At 44.1% G+C, this 16,308-nt stretch overlaps 1 protein-coding gene across 10 annotated transcripts in view; it reads left to right on the top strand.

The window, feature by feature from the left end:
• Positions 1 to 16,308, top strand: part of LOC119181108 (excitatory amino acid transporter 5-like) — a 135,533-nt gene that overhangs the window by 35,501 nt on the left and 83,724 nt on the right. For 7 of the 10 annotated variants that reach the window (XR_012886433.1, XR_012886432.1, XR_012886434.1 and 4 more), the window contains exons 2-4: positions 4,431 to 4,509; positions 6,166 to 6,330; positions 14,297 to 14,576. Coding sequence is in view for 7 of the 10 variants with exons in the window: in XM_075874907.1 (XP_075731022.1) it covers positions 4,431 to 4,509; positions 6,166 to 6,330; positions 14,297 to 14,576 (524 nt within the window). In the remaining 3 variants the exon portion in view is untranslated. The remainder of the gene's footprint in view (positions 1 to 4,430; positions 4,510 to 6,165; positions 6,331 to 14,296; positions 14,577 to 16,308) is intronic. The other 3 variants (XM_075874909.1, XM_075874908.1, XM_075874912.1) reach the window with 3 other exon arrangements.

The raw sequence follows: 16,308 nt of genomic DNA on the forward strand, positions 1-16,308 counted from the left end.
CAAGTTTACATAATGCTGTGTTTTTACAAAGGTGAAAATTGTAGTCATCATACCGGACGGTTTGAATGAAGTCAATAATCTAAATACATAATATAGGCTAAGCTTCACGAGCGAAATTCCGCCGCTAAAAGCAATTACTGAAAAAAAAAGAAAAAGAAAGGAAATAGTAACAGTAAAGACTTGAAGCACGAAAAGTGAAAATCGATAAGGCACATTGCTATGAAACCTGTTTATTTAGGAGACGTGGTAACTGTATGCACAACTTTTGTTCCCCATAAGTAGCTCTGCAACGCGGAACCTCCCACATTTTTTAAAATCTGGTGTCACGTGTATGTACGTTATGTGACAAGTAAGCGGTGCTTCAAAGGGATTGGTATTTTTTTCTAACTTCTGATTCATAGCACTTAATGAGGATATGCTTATATAGGTTTGAAAGCGAGACCGAATGCAACTTGCAGGAAAGTGGTTCTGAATGACTATCGTGTGAAGCATTCACAATGGTTCGAATGGCTTTTTTTTGTATGATGTGTAGTTTCCTCATGTCATGTGTAGTTTCCTCAGTTTCCTCAAGAAAGATAGGAGGTGTCACAAAAAGCTACTACATGTACTGAGCAGCTTGATGAGGTGGCTTCCCCTGTATCAAAAAGAATTCAGTAGCGCAGCTTCAAATTATTCGCAAGATCTGCAGACATTTACTCATAGTAGAAGAAGCACATGGCAAAAACAAAAACAAAAAAATGAGCAAGACAGAAAAAAGGTAGGAGAAAATAAATGCGTGAGACAGAGGGTCATCCAGGGCACTAAGCCGGCCTAAGCGCGCACAGTCTCAGGTTCGAAACCGTGCTGTTTCTTTTTATTGGAAATTGGACTTGCAAACTGTTAAGAAAAAGTCAGGTGAGCTACCTGAGTTGAGAGCTGCTAGGCTGTCAGGTGGTATTCTATAGTGCTAAGAAAGTGCAACAGCACACCCTACTAGAGATAGCACAGCAGCCTAGCATGCAATGACAAATTCGGTTCGAATGCAGAATCTGGATTTCCTACAGGCTATTCCACAATAGACCATATTCATACTATCAGTCAGGCAATAGATAAATGCGCGGAATACAACCAACCCCTATACATAGCCTTTATAGATTATGAGACGGCGTTTGACTCACTCAAGACACTAGCAGTAATGCAGGGGAATCAAAACTACCGGGCAAACAGTGGGAGTATCGTGAGCTGTTACATGAAGTGATAAGGGAGATGGAAAAAGAGAAGAAGGCTACTTGCTGAAAGGAAAAAAGAGAGCAAAAAAGGTGGTAGAACAGAGAAATCCGGAAATCTATCGAGAAGCAGCGTGAGGCATCACAGGAGCACATATAGACAAAAAGGGAGAAACAGCCGCAGGATAAAGTCAACAAAATTTGGGAAATGTATTTAGAAAAAAAAAAACACTGCGGAGAAATCGGTCGAGGCAAAAATTAAAGGTGAAAGTGAACGCTGCATGACAGATTCGGGAAAAGAAGAATGTCGCGCATAGAATTTTTTTGGAGCAACCTAAAAGCGCTAGGTAGGAAGTTTGTCACATTGTGGCAACACATGGTAGATGAAGGAGGAAATAAATTTAAAGGGTATGAGGTGCTAGGTCATATCCGAAAGGTAACAGAAATTTGTTTAAAAAGCTTGCCCTAGTGACTTCCTCGTGAAGTAAATGTATGAAAAAAGTGTAATCGAGGAAGAGGTAGTACTTGAGAATTTCAATTGGAAGAAGGTCGAAGGAAAAATTCATAAGCACACTACTCTGGGCCTAATTGAGGTTCCCCCTGCCTCATTAACAAACTAGGACATAACAGCAATGAAGCACTGCTGAAATTTGTATAAAAGTGCTTACAGGAGAAGGAAATACGCGACACTTGGCGGAAAAATAGAATGAAATTATTCGATAAAGGCAAGAGAGAAAAAGTTAGCATTCGCTCATATTGACCGCTATTATATATGTGCTATTCAGGTTGGCAATGCAGGGAGTAAAATAAAAAATAGAAATGAGGGCAGAGCGAAATAATATTTTGGGAGAACTTCAGAATCGATTTTGAATTGACAAGTGGTTAGACAATAACCTGTTTGTTTTTGCTCAGTGTATAGAAATATCTAAAATAGGAAAGAGACCCTTATACGTAGCTTATCTGGACATCACTGGGGCCTATGACAACGTTAATCATGAAGTTTTTTGGGACATATTGAAGGAAGTGGGCATAGGTAATAACTGTATACAGATTTTGAAAAAAAATATACCAAGAAATTACAGTTTGCTTAGAATGGGAAGGAATAAGTAGCAATGACAGCGCTGAAATTGACAAGGGGCTGAGACGAGGCTGTCCTTTGTCCTCACTGTTATTCATGTTGTACGTATGGTAAAAGTGGAGAAAGTGCTGGAAGGTAGCAACAGGGTGTTTAATCATTCACACAAACAGGCTGGCGCAATGCTTAAGCAGAAGCCTCGAGCTCTATTTTATGCAGACGATATTGTCCTATTTGCGGACAGTCAGGACGATATACAGCGGGTGGTAGATATATGTGGAAGGGAAGGTGAGGCTCTAGGACTGGAATTTAGTGTAACAAAATGTGGATTGATGGCATTCAATGATCACAAAAACCAGGTGATCTCAGTACAGGGCCAAGAAATACCAAGGGTAAGCGAGTACAAGTACCACGGAGTATGGGTAAATGAGGGAGATAGATATATGGAGGTACGGAAAAAAACATCGGCAGCAAAGGGAAAAAGAGTGCTGCAATAATGAAGCACAGAGCGTTATGGGGGTATAATAGGTACGAAGTGCTTTGAGGTCTGTGAAAAGGCATAATGGTTCTAGGGCTTACATTTGGGAACTCAGTCGTGTGCATGAAGTCAGAGGTGCAATCAGGAATAAATGTAAATCAAAGGACTGCGGGGCGTCTCGCGTTGGGCGCTCACAGGAAGACTACGAATTAGGCTGTAAAAGGGGATATGGAATGGACAGGCTTTGAAGTAAGAGAAGCTCAGAGAAAAATGAGATTTGAAGAGAGGCTTAGGAAAATGAAGGAGAGCAGATAGGCTGAGAAGGTGTTTAGGTATTTGTATATGAAGAGCATGGACACAAAGTGGGAAAAGAGAACTAGGAGGCTCACCAGCATATATAGGGCTGGAAGTGTAGGTGACACGGCAACAAAAAGCATTAAGCGACAAGTCCGAGAAGGGAAGAAGATTTTTTGGATGACAGTGATGGAAAAGAAACCGACTATCACTAACTACTGAAAGGGCAAAAACGAAAAAAGGCTGGAGAGGTTTTATGATAATTCAAGGGGAACCGCGTTATTGTTCGAAATGAGGTTGGATTGCCTTAGAATGCGTAGTCATAATGCAATGTTCAGTAAAGGAGAAGAACAATGTACATGCTGTGGGGGAGTTAAAGAAACGATAGAACATGTTCTGATTGAATGCGGCAATATCCACCCAGGTATATGTGTGAGTACAAGCCTACATGAGGCTTTGGGTTTCAGGGACAAACTTGGAAAGCTGAACATGTCCACAATAGAAGTAAGTAAGAGACGGTTAGAGTACTCGTGGCAGAAAAGTAGAGATAAAAGGCAGAAATAGTGGAAAAATGAGGTCATTCTGCCTGAAGGGCAGAGAGATGGAACACATATTTATGTTTTCCTTTGTTGTAATAAGATCGATTTAATCAAAGTAGATAATGCATTAGGCCAGCATAAAAAAAAGATCTAGTTTTTTTTTTGCGAGCCTGGTGGCACCCATGTCATCGCTCCATTATGAAGTGTACGCTCATAGCATCCATCCATACGTCTGCGGTATCGCACTGCAAAGGGTGTGGCTTCACAGGACACTGCTGATTGGGTAGACTTATTGAACAGTCTAGAAAAGCCCCGTTGATGATTGATTGATTGATTTGTGGAGTTTAAGGTCCCAAAACCACCATATGATTATGAGAAACGCCGTAGTGGAGGGCTCCGGAAATTTCGACCACCTGGGGTTCTTTAACGTGCACCCAAATCTGAGCACACAGGCCTACAACATTTCCGCCTCCATCGGAAATGCAGCCGCCGCAGCCGGGATTCGAACCGCGATCTGCGGGTCAGTAGCCGAGTACCTTAGCCACTAGACCACCACGGCGAGGAGAAAAGCCACGTGGTTTGTAGTACAACACTATAACTTTATCAGAATGTTCCAGTGTATCTCCCCTGCATATAAAGTGGAGTGATCAGACGTGATTTTTTTCGCCTACTTGCTATTGAGTTACGGCAGGTTATCACTGTTGCTGCCGAGAAATGGCGGTACGTGCACGTCTCAAAATCCTGGTCATGTAGTAAACCTAGGAATAAGCTTTTTTTTTTATAACAGAATAAGTTTTATAGAACAGGTTTTTCTTTCTTTGTGTGTGGGCTTGCCGCAGAGCGAGGCCGCTGGTGGCTTGGGACGCATTCGCTGTGGCGCGATGGGCTCGCCGTCGGAGCATCACGCGACGGCTCACGGTGAGATGAGTAAAGACTTGCAAGTTCCAAAGTGTGTTTGGCCAAAACCTGGGGTTATTTGACTGAGTGTGCCATGTCTCTCTTTTTTTTTCTTGGCCGCTCTGGCATCACGTCATTACTGGGAGAGCGTGAGGACGCCACTTTCTTTTTTTCTTTTGCAGGACTTCTAAGGAACCATTGAAAATACGTAAATCGACTGTGTTATTCTCTCCAGGCGTTTCGATTTTTTTGCGGCTCAATAAGTGATGCCATCACTTTGTTCACGTGACATCAGTATGAATAATTTTGGAAATAACTGCGAAAAAAACAAGAAATCAGACAAGGAAGGGCACATACAGAGCGCCTTGTCCTTCTTTCTCTGGTTTCTCGTTTTTTCTGGCTGTTTCCTTCCAATATGCCGTACCGACACGCCAAAGGAGCCACTTTAGAGTGAATAAGCTCTCTATTAGTCGACATATGATAGATATCTGCATGTAAATTGTCTCGTACCCTGTTTGCAGTCGCATGTCCGTTCTGCCTTGTCCTGCATGACTATTATGCGCATGCAATGAACTGATTTTATTTATTTATTTATTTATTTATTTATTTACAGATACTGCTGTATCGATACACGAGACATAGCAGGAGTGGGTACATTAGGAAAAGGAACGGACATACATTAAGCAATACCGAAAAAACATACAAAGCATTTAAAACATATTACAAAATATGGTTAGGCAGTTCTTTCAAAAACAGTTCAATTGGTTTTTCGCGTAGGGAACCATCTAGGTTGTTCCAAATCTCAACAACGGCTGGAAAAAAGGAATGCTTAAAGCAATTTACAAATGGTTGGAAGGGAACAATGTTGAGTGGGTGAGATCGGCGCGTGGTTCGTCGTGCTGAATCACAAAAAGAAATCGGTGCTTCAATGCAACTGCGGCTGTGTACAATCTTATGTAGCAGAGTGATATGGTCAAGTGTGCGTTGGAAAGCAAGGGGTTCTAACGACAATGAGCATGCGTGAGATGAGGGAGGAAAATTGCGGTCATACCGGCCAAATATAAATCGTATTGCTTTTTTCTGTATGCCCTCGAGCATATTTATGTCAAGTGCAGTATAGGGTGACCATACCGCTGAGGCGTACTCTAGCAATGGTCGGATGAGCGATTTATACGCCGTTAATTTGCAGTCCTTGGTAGAGTGCTTGAGTGTTCGTTTTATGTATCCCAGTTTTCGAAGTGCTCTAGCGCAAATTATTTCAATGTTGATGGTGCCACTTTAGGTTTTGAGTGTAGGTAACACCAAGATATTTGAATGTATTAACAGAGTTTAGGTAGTGCCCATTGTAACTATAACTAAACCTTAGCATTTTGTTTTCTTCATCGGCAACTGTGCATGCGGAGATTAGAGTGTGTAGCCGAAAGATGCGACATTCCTGACTGAATGAACAGTTAGTGCTTATGTTACACGTGTTTTTGACGAAATAAGCGGCGAGGATAATGTAGCGCTTGTAGGAAGGCTAGAAAGAAAGAAGTATACATTTTCGCCCTTGAACTTTGTGTGACTTTTAGAATGAATACTTAGCTTCCAGCTCAGCTCTCTGTTGTGGCTGTAAGTTGTTCATATCGACGTTGAAAAAAAGTGCCCCAACATGGTTGACTGAATCGTATCTACCAGTGGACGATACATCGCCGCCGGAGCAGGTGGTAGACGGCGTGTCGAGTCGGCCGCTGCCACTGCTGATGGCTGCCGGACTAGTGGCCGGTGCGGCACTGGGATTTACCATCCGTTACATTGATAGCCCCTGGACCAAGCGACAGATCGTCTACCTTGGGTTTCCCGGTATGCACTGAATGCCACCTATTTCCCTACATACTCTCATTGAAGTGACTAAATGAAAAAAAAAAAAAAAAAAAAATGTGGGTCTTATTATTCTTATCTAGACTATACTTTGCGACATTTCTGACAACTCTGGAATTTACAGAACTGAACCACATGACCACGCCAAAAAACACTCCTAAACTTTACTCATAATCTCATCATTGGCCTTGTTGCTTTATTAATTATGAGACTCAAATATTTGCAAGAAGTCGTAGTAAAAAAGCTGTTATTGCAAGAATGCCTTTCTTTTCACATATAGGACATCACCAGCTTTTCACTACGCCTGTTTTTGTGATGTCAACGGGATGCGCAGTGTCTCACTGTGCAGCCCGTTGACATCAGAAAATTTATTTTAAAAAATGCTTGAAATTATGACACTGCAATCTATGCACTGAACAATAGGAATGTTTCCTCTATTTGCGTTTTCGTGCATAAATTTTCTAAATGTGTTAAGCCTGTTTATTATGCCTGTTAAACAAGTTTATTATACAGCAGACAAAGAACCGGGACAAGTGTATCACGTATATTATGCTACCTGCCGTTGGTGAAACTCTGTCTGAGGTGGTCTACTGAATCATTGAAAAACCTAAGGGGCTTACTATTTAGTGTAGAAACATACAAATCTGAGTGCCAGAAAAGATGTAGACCATTCGGAAAATTTCAATGAAGAATGTGCTCGCACATACCACACGGTGACCAAAAACACGGCCGCAGCTCACCACTGAGCCTTTTTATATAAACTTTTATTGTGACTCCAGCGAACAAGCACAAAAATTTAGGTATGAATTTTGCAGGTGTATATATGCTGCGTCCCAAAAATCAATCGCTGAAAGCAAGAGAAATGAATTGGAGAAACACACGAAGTTCTGCGTGAAACACGCTCGCATTTCTTAAGCCTTCACCTAGTTGGAAAAGCTAATAGAATCATACCAGCAAACTCTTGCTTTTGCTTCTTCATGGCCAGTTGTATGAGCGTGCAATAAGCATCAAACGTTAAAAAGCCAAAACAACAAAAAGTGACTGCAAACGCTGTTTATTTATTATAAAAGTCACGTTACACATAGTACAATCAGGGTACAGACGCGCCAAAGTCGAGCGCCTATTGATGAAGAACCTCGCAGTACAAGGGTGCCAAAGTGAGGATACTTGGAGCAAAGCGTGGTTTTTAGCTACGACTGAAAACAGCGGTGGCATGTTTTGCGGGCAACACTGCCTGCCAGAGCAGCGGGTGCGCGCAAGAGCAGCGGTAGCAGCGGCGCATGGGAAACGAACTCGCGTTGCGCGTCCTCACGCCGCGACTGCCTCCGCTCGGTCGCTAGCATGTGAAACAGGTTTAGCAATGCGAGTGAGCGAAACCAAAATTGCCCCTATACTTGCTGGGCAACACAAATGAGCGGAAATCCTTCCTTCGCTCCGCTGTCAAGATAAGTTGTCGGTTATGTATGACGTTGTTGCTCTCAGCAGAACGCCGCATCAATTGATTCCGACGCTGCATACTTATTCCTCTATCTCCGGTATGCATGAAATCACCCACTGACCAAGGCGAATTATTGTCGAATAACACAATCTCTCACTCTGATTTTTTTCGAAATTTTCACCAATAATGATGAAGTGGCGCCTATGCATGTGGCTTTACGCGCTGGAGACAAAGCACGACCAGGAAATGGTCGGGCCAGCAAATGGTCGGGCCAGCAAATGGTCGGGCCAGCAAATGGTCGGGCCAGCAAAGTCTGGTGATCTTGTAGAAAATTGAGAGCAACTTTATACTGCCACAAAACACTCATACATTACACACCCTGCCACACGAGAAACACACACCATACGCAGCGCTCACTGCTTATTGTGCCGAAATGATCCATTTATATATACTTACAGTAAAATGCACAAAAGCAATGATCAACAAAGAAGCACCACCACCCAACAAGGTAGCAAATTTTAAAAATCGAAGGGAAAAAAATTAAAAAAACAGATAAACCAGCTAAGAGCAATAAACCCTTGCTCTTAGAAAAGATATTTCGTTTTGATGTAACGCCAAGCATGGCTCCCTAACACGACTATCTTTATCTTTTTCAATAAAATATGCTTTTAACAGCAGACGTACGAATTTTCTGCTTCTTCCGAGAGCCTATGTGTCTGGAAACCGTAGTTCACACCCTGTGCGGCAGTATGTTTCACAAGATGTGCGTACTTATCCTCGGTTTTCTTTTAACTTTTAGCGCATGGTCTCTGAGCCGGTAATTTAGGCATATCTCTCGGTTTGCCCGATGTACACTTTTCCGCAGCATAATACCGGGTGTTCAAAGTTAAGCTTTACGATTTTTTAGTTATGCGCTCTAAGGCTCATGAGAACCACTTGTGCAAATAAGTGGTCAGGGGGACAGAAAGTTAGATGATAATTATCGCTGTCAGCAGCTCAATTCGCTAAAATTTAAAAAGCAACTTTTTACTAGCTGCGGTAATGTTTTTATTGAAAAATGTAGGCAGTGGTGTTTGTACAGTTTCAGGTGGAATATTTTTCTTAGCGTGCCTGCGCTCCGAGATATCTGGCTGAAAAGTTTAATTGTTTTTCGCATGATTGCCCCTGCCAAAGGGTGAGGGTCAGTGCAAAGCTCCTCCCTAAATTGACGCACCTGTTGTTTGCGCTGTTTAGTGTGTGAAAAGGTTGGAAGCATAAGCATAGGAGATAACAGTTAGCCTTGCCCTCTCGGCCGTCGAAATTAAAAAATCGAGAACTCTTGCAACCAGTGTCGTAACACGCAACTGCAGAGCCTCTAACGATAGTGGCAGATACAATGCCGAGCAATGATGCGAGCAGAGAATGGGGATGACAGTGTGCGTGTCTAATAATCACTAGGAAAGCGTGCGTGGTCGTTGCCTGGGCTATGCGAATGACAAGACTTCTGATGTCCAAGTACTGTAACTTTTATTGAAATGAAGAGCAACAACACCACCATTAATAACTGGAATGGTTTTATTCTTGCTAATGCATATTTCCTGCAGTTACTTAAGCTTATTTCGGTCATGCGCAAATCTCATTGAAACTCTTCACCTCTCAAGACGTAAACGCCCCCAAAAGTGTTCAGAATGTCTGCCTTTGGCAGTAACGCAGCATGAACCGCTCTCGCGTCGACACGATGACTTGGTGCACTACTTCTGCAGGAATACTCACTCGCTCAGGCAGATGTTATTTTGTCTCACTAACATCGATGGGCTCTGTTACGTAAACTCGATCTTCAAGGTAGCCCCAAAGGAAAAAAAAAGTCGAGTGTAGAAAGGTCAAGAGGTCTTGGTGGCCAAAAAATCGCTCCTGCATGCTCAATCCACTGTTGTGAAAAACGGCTGTCCAACCAGTTTTTCGCCCTGGTAGAAAAATCTCGTGGAGTACCATCAAGTTGAAACCATACCTGGTGCAGGTCATTCAGGGAAAGACTGCAGAAAAGGTCATCAATGACAACACCTAATATTTCTTCTGTGTACATCTTTACGTTCAGGTTGTCCTCAAAAAGTGAGGTCCGATGATATTGTCTCCAAGTATGCCGCACCACACAATTACACTCCAACGAACTTGATGCTTGTGCTGCCTCAGCTAGTGTGGTTTTTTTTGTGCCTAATAATGAGCGTTTTGAAGATTAACGCTTCCATTTCGGCAAAACCAAGCGTCATCGGTCCAAATTGTTTTGTGCAAAAAGTCACTTTCTTGATCAGTTTTGTAGAAGTCAACTCGCCTTTCAAAGTCCGCCTCAATCAGGTCCTGACGAAGGTAAACATGATAGTGTGGATGGAATTTGTGCTTTCTTAGAACATTTGTGACTGTTCCGACGCTGCGACCACAGTGATCGGCAATCTGTCGGATGCTGAGCTCCGGCATCGAGGTTACGCATGCAACATTTATTTCAAGTCTTCATCGACGATTGCCTTCGGGGTCCATCTTGGAAGGTGGACAGAGCCTGTTGTGCAAAAGTGTCGAAATATGTTTATGAAAGTGGGCCTTGTTGGAAGGGGACGGTGTAGGTGGAGGGGCAAGATAGCTTCATTGCAAGCTAGGCGTTGCCATTCATTTCAGCCATTGCAAGCACTTGGTAGAATAACTCACGCCAGAAGCAGCCATATTAGCTCAAAAGGACTCCACGTGGATTTCCTTAATAGACCTTCAATGCAGAGACGCTGTGCTATTGGAGGCACCCTACTACAGGATGGTGAAGCTAATGCGTTCACAAGACGACGTTCATGTGATCTAAAGTCACGAAAAAACATCGCGAAAAATGGTCTCTTGTTATCGTGTTCATCAGGATCATACGTAAGGCTTATGGCGCACCGTGCTGTCACATTTTGATTTTGCCGGCCGAGAGAGCAAGGGTAATTGTTATCAAGTATGCCTACGCTTTCACCCCATTCACACACTAAACACTACACACAACAGATGCGTCACTTTAGGGACGAGCTTTGCGCAGATTCTCATAGTCTTGCATGCGTAACCATGCGAAAGACAAACTTTGGAGCCAGATATCTTGGAGCACAGGCGTGCTAGAAAAATTCTTTCAACTAAAACTGTGTACAAACACCACTGCCTACATTTCTTTTCAATATAAACATGCCAACTTACCACAGCCAGTAAAAAGATAATTATTAAAGTTTAGTTAATTGGGTTGCTGATAGCGATGAGTATCATCTAACTTTCTGTCCCCTTGGCCGCTTAAGTTATTTGTACAAGTGGTTCTCACGCGCATTCGAGCGCCTAATTAAAAAAAATCATAAAGCTAAACTTTGAGCACTTGTTGTAATAGAGTATAGGACTCCCATAGAACACTTAATGAAGGCTTTCTAAGTTACTTCTGGCAACCATTGCCAGAAGTAACTTGCCATTGCAAATGCGTGGGCATAACTTGGTGAGCTTTTCTGGCGCCAAAGATACTGGAGCCACATCATGCCTTGCAGCGGCCTTCTTTATAAAAACGGAATCACTTGAGGCTTGTACCCCATAGATCCCAAGCTCCATCCCTTTGTGTTCCACGTTTCATCTTCTGCATTAGTGGCTCAACGACCATGTTAATGACTGATGAAGGGAAGCCCGCGGCTGATAATTGGATGTGCACAGTTTTGTCAATACATATTCAAGGCAAAGCGAAGCGATTCTTCTTTTAAAACAATCTTAGAGTGTGCAGAATCATACGCAACAGTCTTAGAGTGTGCAGAATCATGCAACAATAGTCCCTTTTTCGCACGAAGATGGTAATACAAACAAAAGTGGTCACAGTCCCACATTAGCTTGAGGTCTAAAAACTGTACACAGGTTTCTGGGGGTACCTCGGTAGTGAATGTAACATTAACAATCTTACAATATGACAAATTACCAACTATCTTAACAAGTTTTACTGAGTCTGGTGATCTTTCGTGGATTCCATGTCGTCCGCGATTTCTGACGCCAGCTTAGCTCTCGCCGATCAGCCCGCCGTCCGCGATCTTCCAAGGTCTTGCAGCTCTCGTCGAGAGTGCGCCATCTTCGTACACCTTCGACCGTGATCTTTCTTATCTCTTAGTCTCTCCCTTTTCTTAACTCTTGTAGGGTGCATGCTCCATCCGCAACATCTCTCGCTATCTACTATTTTTATCCTCTTACCCTATCTCATACAGACATTAGCTCCTTTTTTTATCAAGAACCACCAACAACATCGTGTACGCGGGACCCGCGAGGCAGAAAAATATGACACAAATTGCACATCTCTCCATGTGTATGCATACTTAATATGTCATACCCTCATTCGGCTGTCTGACTAAACAGCAAAATAACTCAACATAATGAAGTCAGACGCAAAAAAAAATAAAAATTCTGGCTGTATTTTTAGTGTACTTAGGTTTAAGTGCACGTTAGAAAACCTCAAGTGGTTAAAATTTCCGGACTCCTCCACTACAGCGTCTCTTGTAATCTATCCTGCTTTTGTGACGGTAAATCTCATCTATCACTATTGAACAAAATGAAAACCCATGGGGGTCACTCATGCAATTCGCCTTAGATGACTCGAAGGCATCTTTCTCTTCTTCCCAGTAGTACAGCAGGGAGGAACACGAGCTGTGGCTTCACGTTCCCCACTAATACTGAGAAGGAACATGGCCAAGCATCGTATTTCTTCTCTCTTCTCGAAGTCGGGCGCTCTCCGTGGTTCTGTTCGGCTCCCCAAGGAAGACGCTACAAGGGTGTCGTGCGTCATATGGTGCTACATCATATGAAGTGACGCCGGAATTAGGGACGCCATGGTAACGTCACAAAAATTTGCATTCTGCGACGTCGCGATGGCTTTATATGATGATGTCATCACCTCATGTAAAGTTTTGACGCCACTTGTTGCCGATGGTCAAATGTCCCATGTTTTGAGGCAGCTAAGGATTTCGCAATAGCAAATACGTAAAGGTGGTGAAAAGAAAAATAAAAGCTGGGAGTTAGACAAAAGTACCCGATCATAAATTTTAAAAATGAACAATACATGAAAATAAACGTATCTGTACAGCTGCGCGAGAAAGTGCGGATGAACAAAAGTACCCAGGATGAGCGAAATTCTGCACATCACTATCATCAATGTTTGCTGTTAAGCGTTTGCACCGTAGTTTTTGGCAATGTTATTTTTTTTCTCTTGTTTTTATTATAGGCACGTGTCAGGCTGATGTTTATTCACATTGAGCAGCTTTGGCCTTCAATATCAAGGCAGATTGACACCGAACACAAAACACTCAATCGGACAAGCGAATGAAGACGAAGAAGCAGTGAGAATGCGTGGGGTGCGCGGCTGTTCTGATTGTCCGTTTGTCCTTCTGCCGCTCCACCGCGGGGGCGAAGCTATCCACCAACTTGTGCAGTACGTGTCGTCTTCTTGCAGCACTAAACGATACTGCGCGTGTCTCGGGCTCCAATTTGCTGCGGTCGAAGAGGAAAACTTTGCGCAGAGAAGATTTGTTTGGGCGCGATCTTGGCAAGGAACCACAGGTTTTCCGCTGTTGCCATCAAACCATGTCTGCTTTCCAGATCCACGCTCGGTGTGAACGTACAGTTGAAGTCTGCGCCAATTCTGTGTACTTCCCTTCGTCCGTGTTTTGTTGCTTAAGCTACACTGACCGAGGTTAAGCAGCTTCGCGTGGCTTACGGTGAGCAGTTCTGGGAAAGCGCCAAGAGCATTGACGTCACACGGCTAGAGTGTACTGGAACTGTTAAGGTCTAACCCCACATATCCGTCGCAGCGCGTCAGCGTGAGGTTATTTAGGGTGCATGGCTATGCGAAGCTGCACGCTCCCTCTGTTCATATGGGAGAGGGCTCGACGCCGCGTCAAAAAGACATGCACTGCGACGGGTACGTGGGGTCAGGCCTTTAGAGGGCGCACAGCTGGCGCATTGGAGAAGGCCTGGAAGCTCTTAGAGGGACATGTGGACTGGCGCATGACTCGCGTGAGGTCGCTCGCTCGCTAGTCCGTTCGTCTGTGTCTCCTCCAAGTCCAGCGCTCGTGTAGTCGCATTCTTGATCTGCGTTCTCGTCCTTTCTCATGTTGTAAGCTGATCAAAAAATGATCTACCACTAGCTAGCATAGATTTCTCTTTTTGTTTGTCCGTCCGTCTGTCCAATCATTATTCGTCCGTTCGTTCATAGCTCACGCTAGGTATACCTTGGCATAGCCGAGCTAAGCCACTGCTCATTTTTCTCGCGCAGTCCTGCGTGCAAAATTCAGGGACACTGTAAATTGCAAAGCGTGCTAGGCGAATGCCTGTGTCTATTAAGACGGGGTTGGCCAGAAATTCATTAGTGGACTCGTTGTGGCCTGGCTTGACAAACGCAACCAGCTATGCCCGACTGTGCCATCCCGTGATTTCTAGGTGTGAGGGGGAAAAGCCACAGCCAACACCGTTTCAGGGCATGATTAGATGGTTGTTTTCGTTGAAATGCAGGCGAGCTGTTTCTTCGCATGATGTCCGGCGTGACGCTACCGCTGATTAGCACCAGCGTGGTGGCCGCGCTGGGAAGCTGTCGGCCGCCCGTGCTCGGACGCGTGGGCCTGTGCGCGTTGACCTTGTCCTTGGCTTGCAAGTTCCTGGCCGCAGCCGGTGCGCTAGGCCTCGTGGCCTTCCTCTCGCCAGGAAACACTGTGCGGCTGGACGTCGTCGAGACACCCAGGCCAAGCTCGAGTTTCTCCAACGTCGCCATTGACAGGCTGCTGGACTTGATCAGGCACGAGTGGTTTTAACGCAATAGTGTTAGAGAGCTCGTGTCGCAGAAATTTTACCCTCGGCGTCAGTCCCATTGATTGCGAGCGAAAAATCGTTCGTGAGCGAAAAAGCTCGTTACAGAGATCGCCGTGGGAGGCTGCTACTTGTCCACGCGTGTGCGTGGGATCACGATGAAAGAGCTGCACATTCGCAGAAAAAAAGAAGAAAAATTGGTCCAAATCTACATGTTACACTGTAAATGTCGTCGAAAGAGGACATTATTGCGTCTGAAGAGAGTGAACACAACGTTTATTTGATGTTCTGCGCAAGAAAATCAGTGAATGGTATTCTGAAGGCACTAAGTTAAGTGTGCCTCCAGCGTGTAACGGAGGCAAACAAGCGCATCTAGGCATGTTAGACACGAGCGCCATCTGGCAGTTATCTTCGAAAACGAAGGCATGCGCGACCGCGGAGAAGGATGCGCGCCAGTCACGGAGGTGATAAGGTGTAGAATGAAAAGCGACGGGCAGGTGCCACCACCGTGCCGTCGTAGCAAAGCGTTGGAAACACCTTCTTGAGCATCGCGTTGCACTATCAGCGCAGCGCGTTAAACGCTACAGTCCTTAGAGTTATTTGTATGGGCCTCTTCTAGTATAAAGGCAGACATACAAAACATAGACATGTCGTTATGGCACCTCAGATATGCGCAATATTTGCCTTTTTAATTGACAACCGCGAAACTATGAACGCTAAACCTTGAGCTATATTGGTGGGCGCTGTGGATGGGGTTGGCCGTTTTATGCCGCTTGAGGCATCGTGAGTGCAGACAAACAGACAAATGTACAGACATGAAGACCAAAATTTTTACGTCCAAGGTCCCCAAGAAAGACTATCGTCTTTAAAACACCCCCAAGGTCACGAGGCATGGGTGATGTAGTTTCTTTGTCCCTGCCACTCCTGGCCCTGCTTAGCTTCCAGCGCTTTCGTCGGGACGAGAAAAGAAAAAAGGCAATTGCAGCATGCAACTAACTTTTGTAACTCCACTCACACTGAATGGATTTTAAAAATTTTTGTGGCATTTAATTCTTGAGGCAATAAGCTCTTCTAGTGAATCCATTCCATAGTTACTTGAAAAAGTGTTTCAGGGCCCCTTTAACGCATTTTGTTTGACAGGTGTCACGACAAAAACAAGCCCATTCCGCAATTCGTAGGCGCATTTGAAACGCCTCACACTACGTTGAAAAAGGTCAGGATATTGCAGCCATCGCCGCTAAAAACGCACAGGAACTTTCAAACAGTTCTAAACATGGACAACTATGTCCATCTAGCGGAAAACATATCATTTTTTTCCAGAGGCGTTGATCAAACAAATGGCAAACGCTAAATGATGTGCTGCTATCTGTGAAGCATTGTCAGACTCTTTATAGCCTCCGAGATAGAAAGCGCGAGGCGTGTATCTTAAAGGCCATGCGACTCTTGCTTTAGATCGAAAACCTGTATGTACCATTCGCGCGTGCATGCTGGTACAATCTACTGTGGGCGTGTGTGTGTGTGCTTGTGTGTGTGTATGTAACAAAGCATGTTAACAAGTATGCACTTAGCAGTTGAAGGGCGCACTAGGGGGTCGGATTTTGATATCGCGTTCAACTTTTAGAGACGAAGCTTAAGGGTCCCTCAATTTTTTATTTAGTTTGTCCTGCAGACCGTTATACCCAGGACTGGGCAGTATCGAAGATACATGTAACACTATCTTA

This window comes from Rhipicephalus microplus, chromosome 10 (genome assembly GCF_043290135.1).
Source record: "Rhipicephalus microplus isolate Deutch F79 chromosome 10, USDA_Rmic, whole genome shotgun sequence".
Taxonomy (NCBI): Eukaryota; Metazoa; Arthropoda; class Arachnida; order Ixodida; family Ixodidae; genus Rhipicephalus; species Rhipicephalus microplus.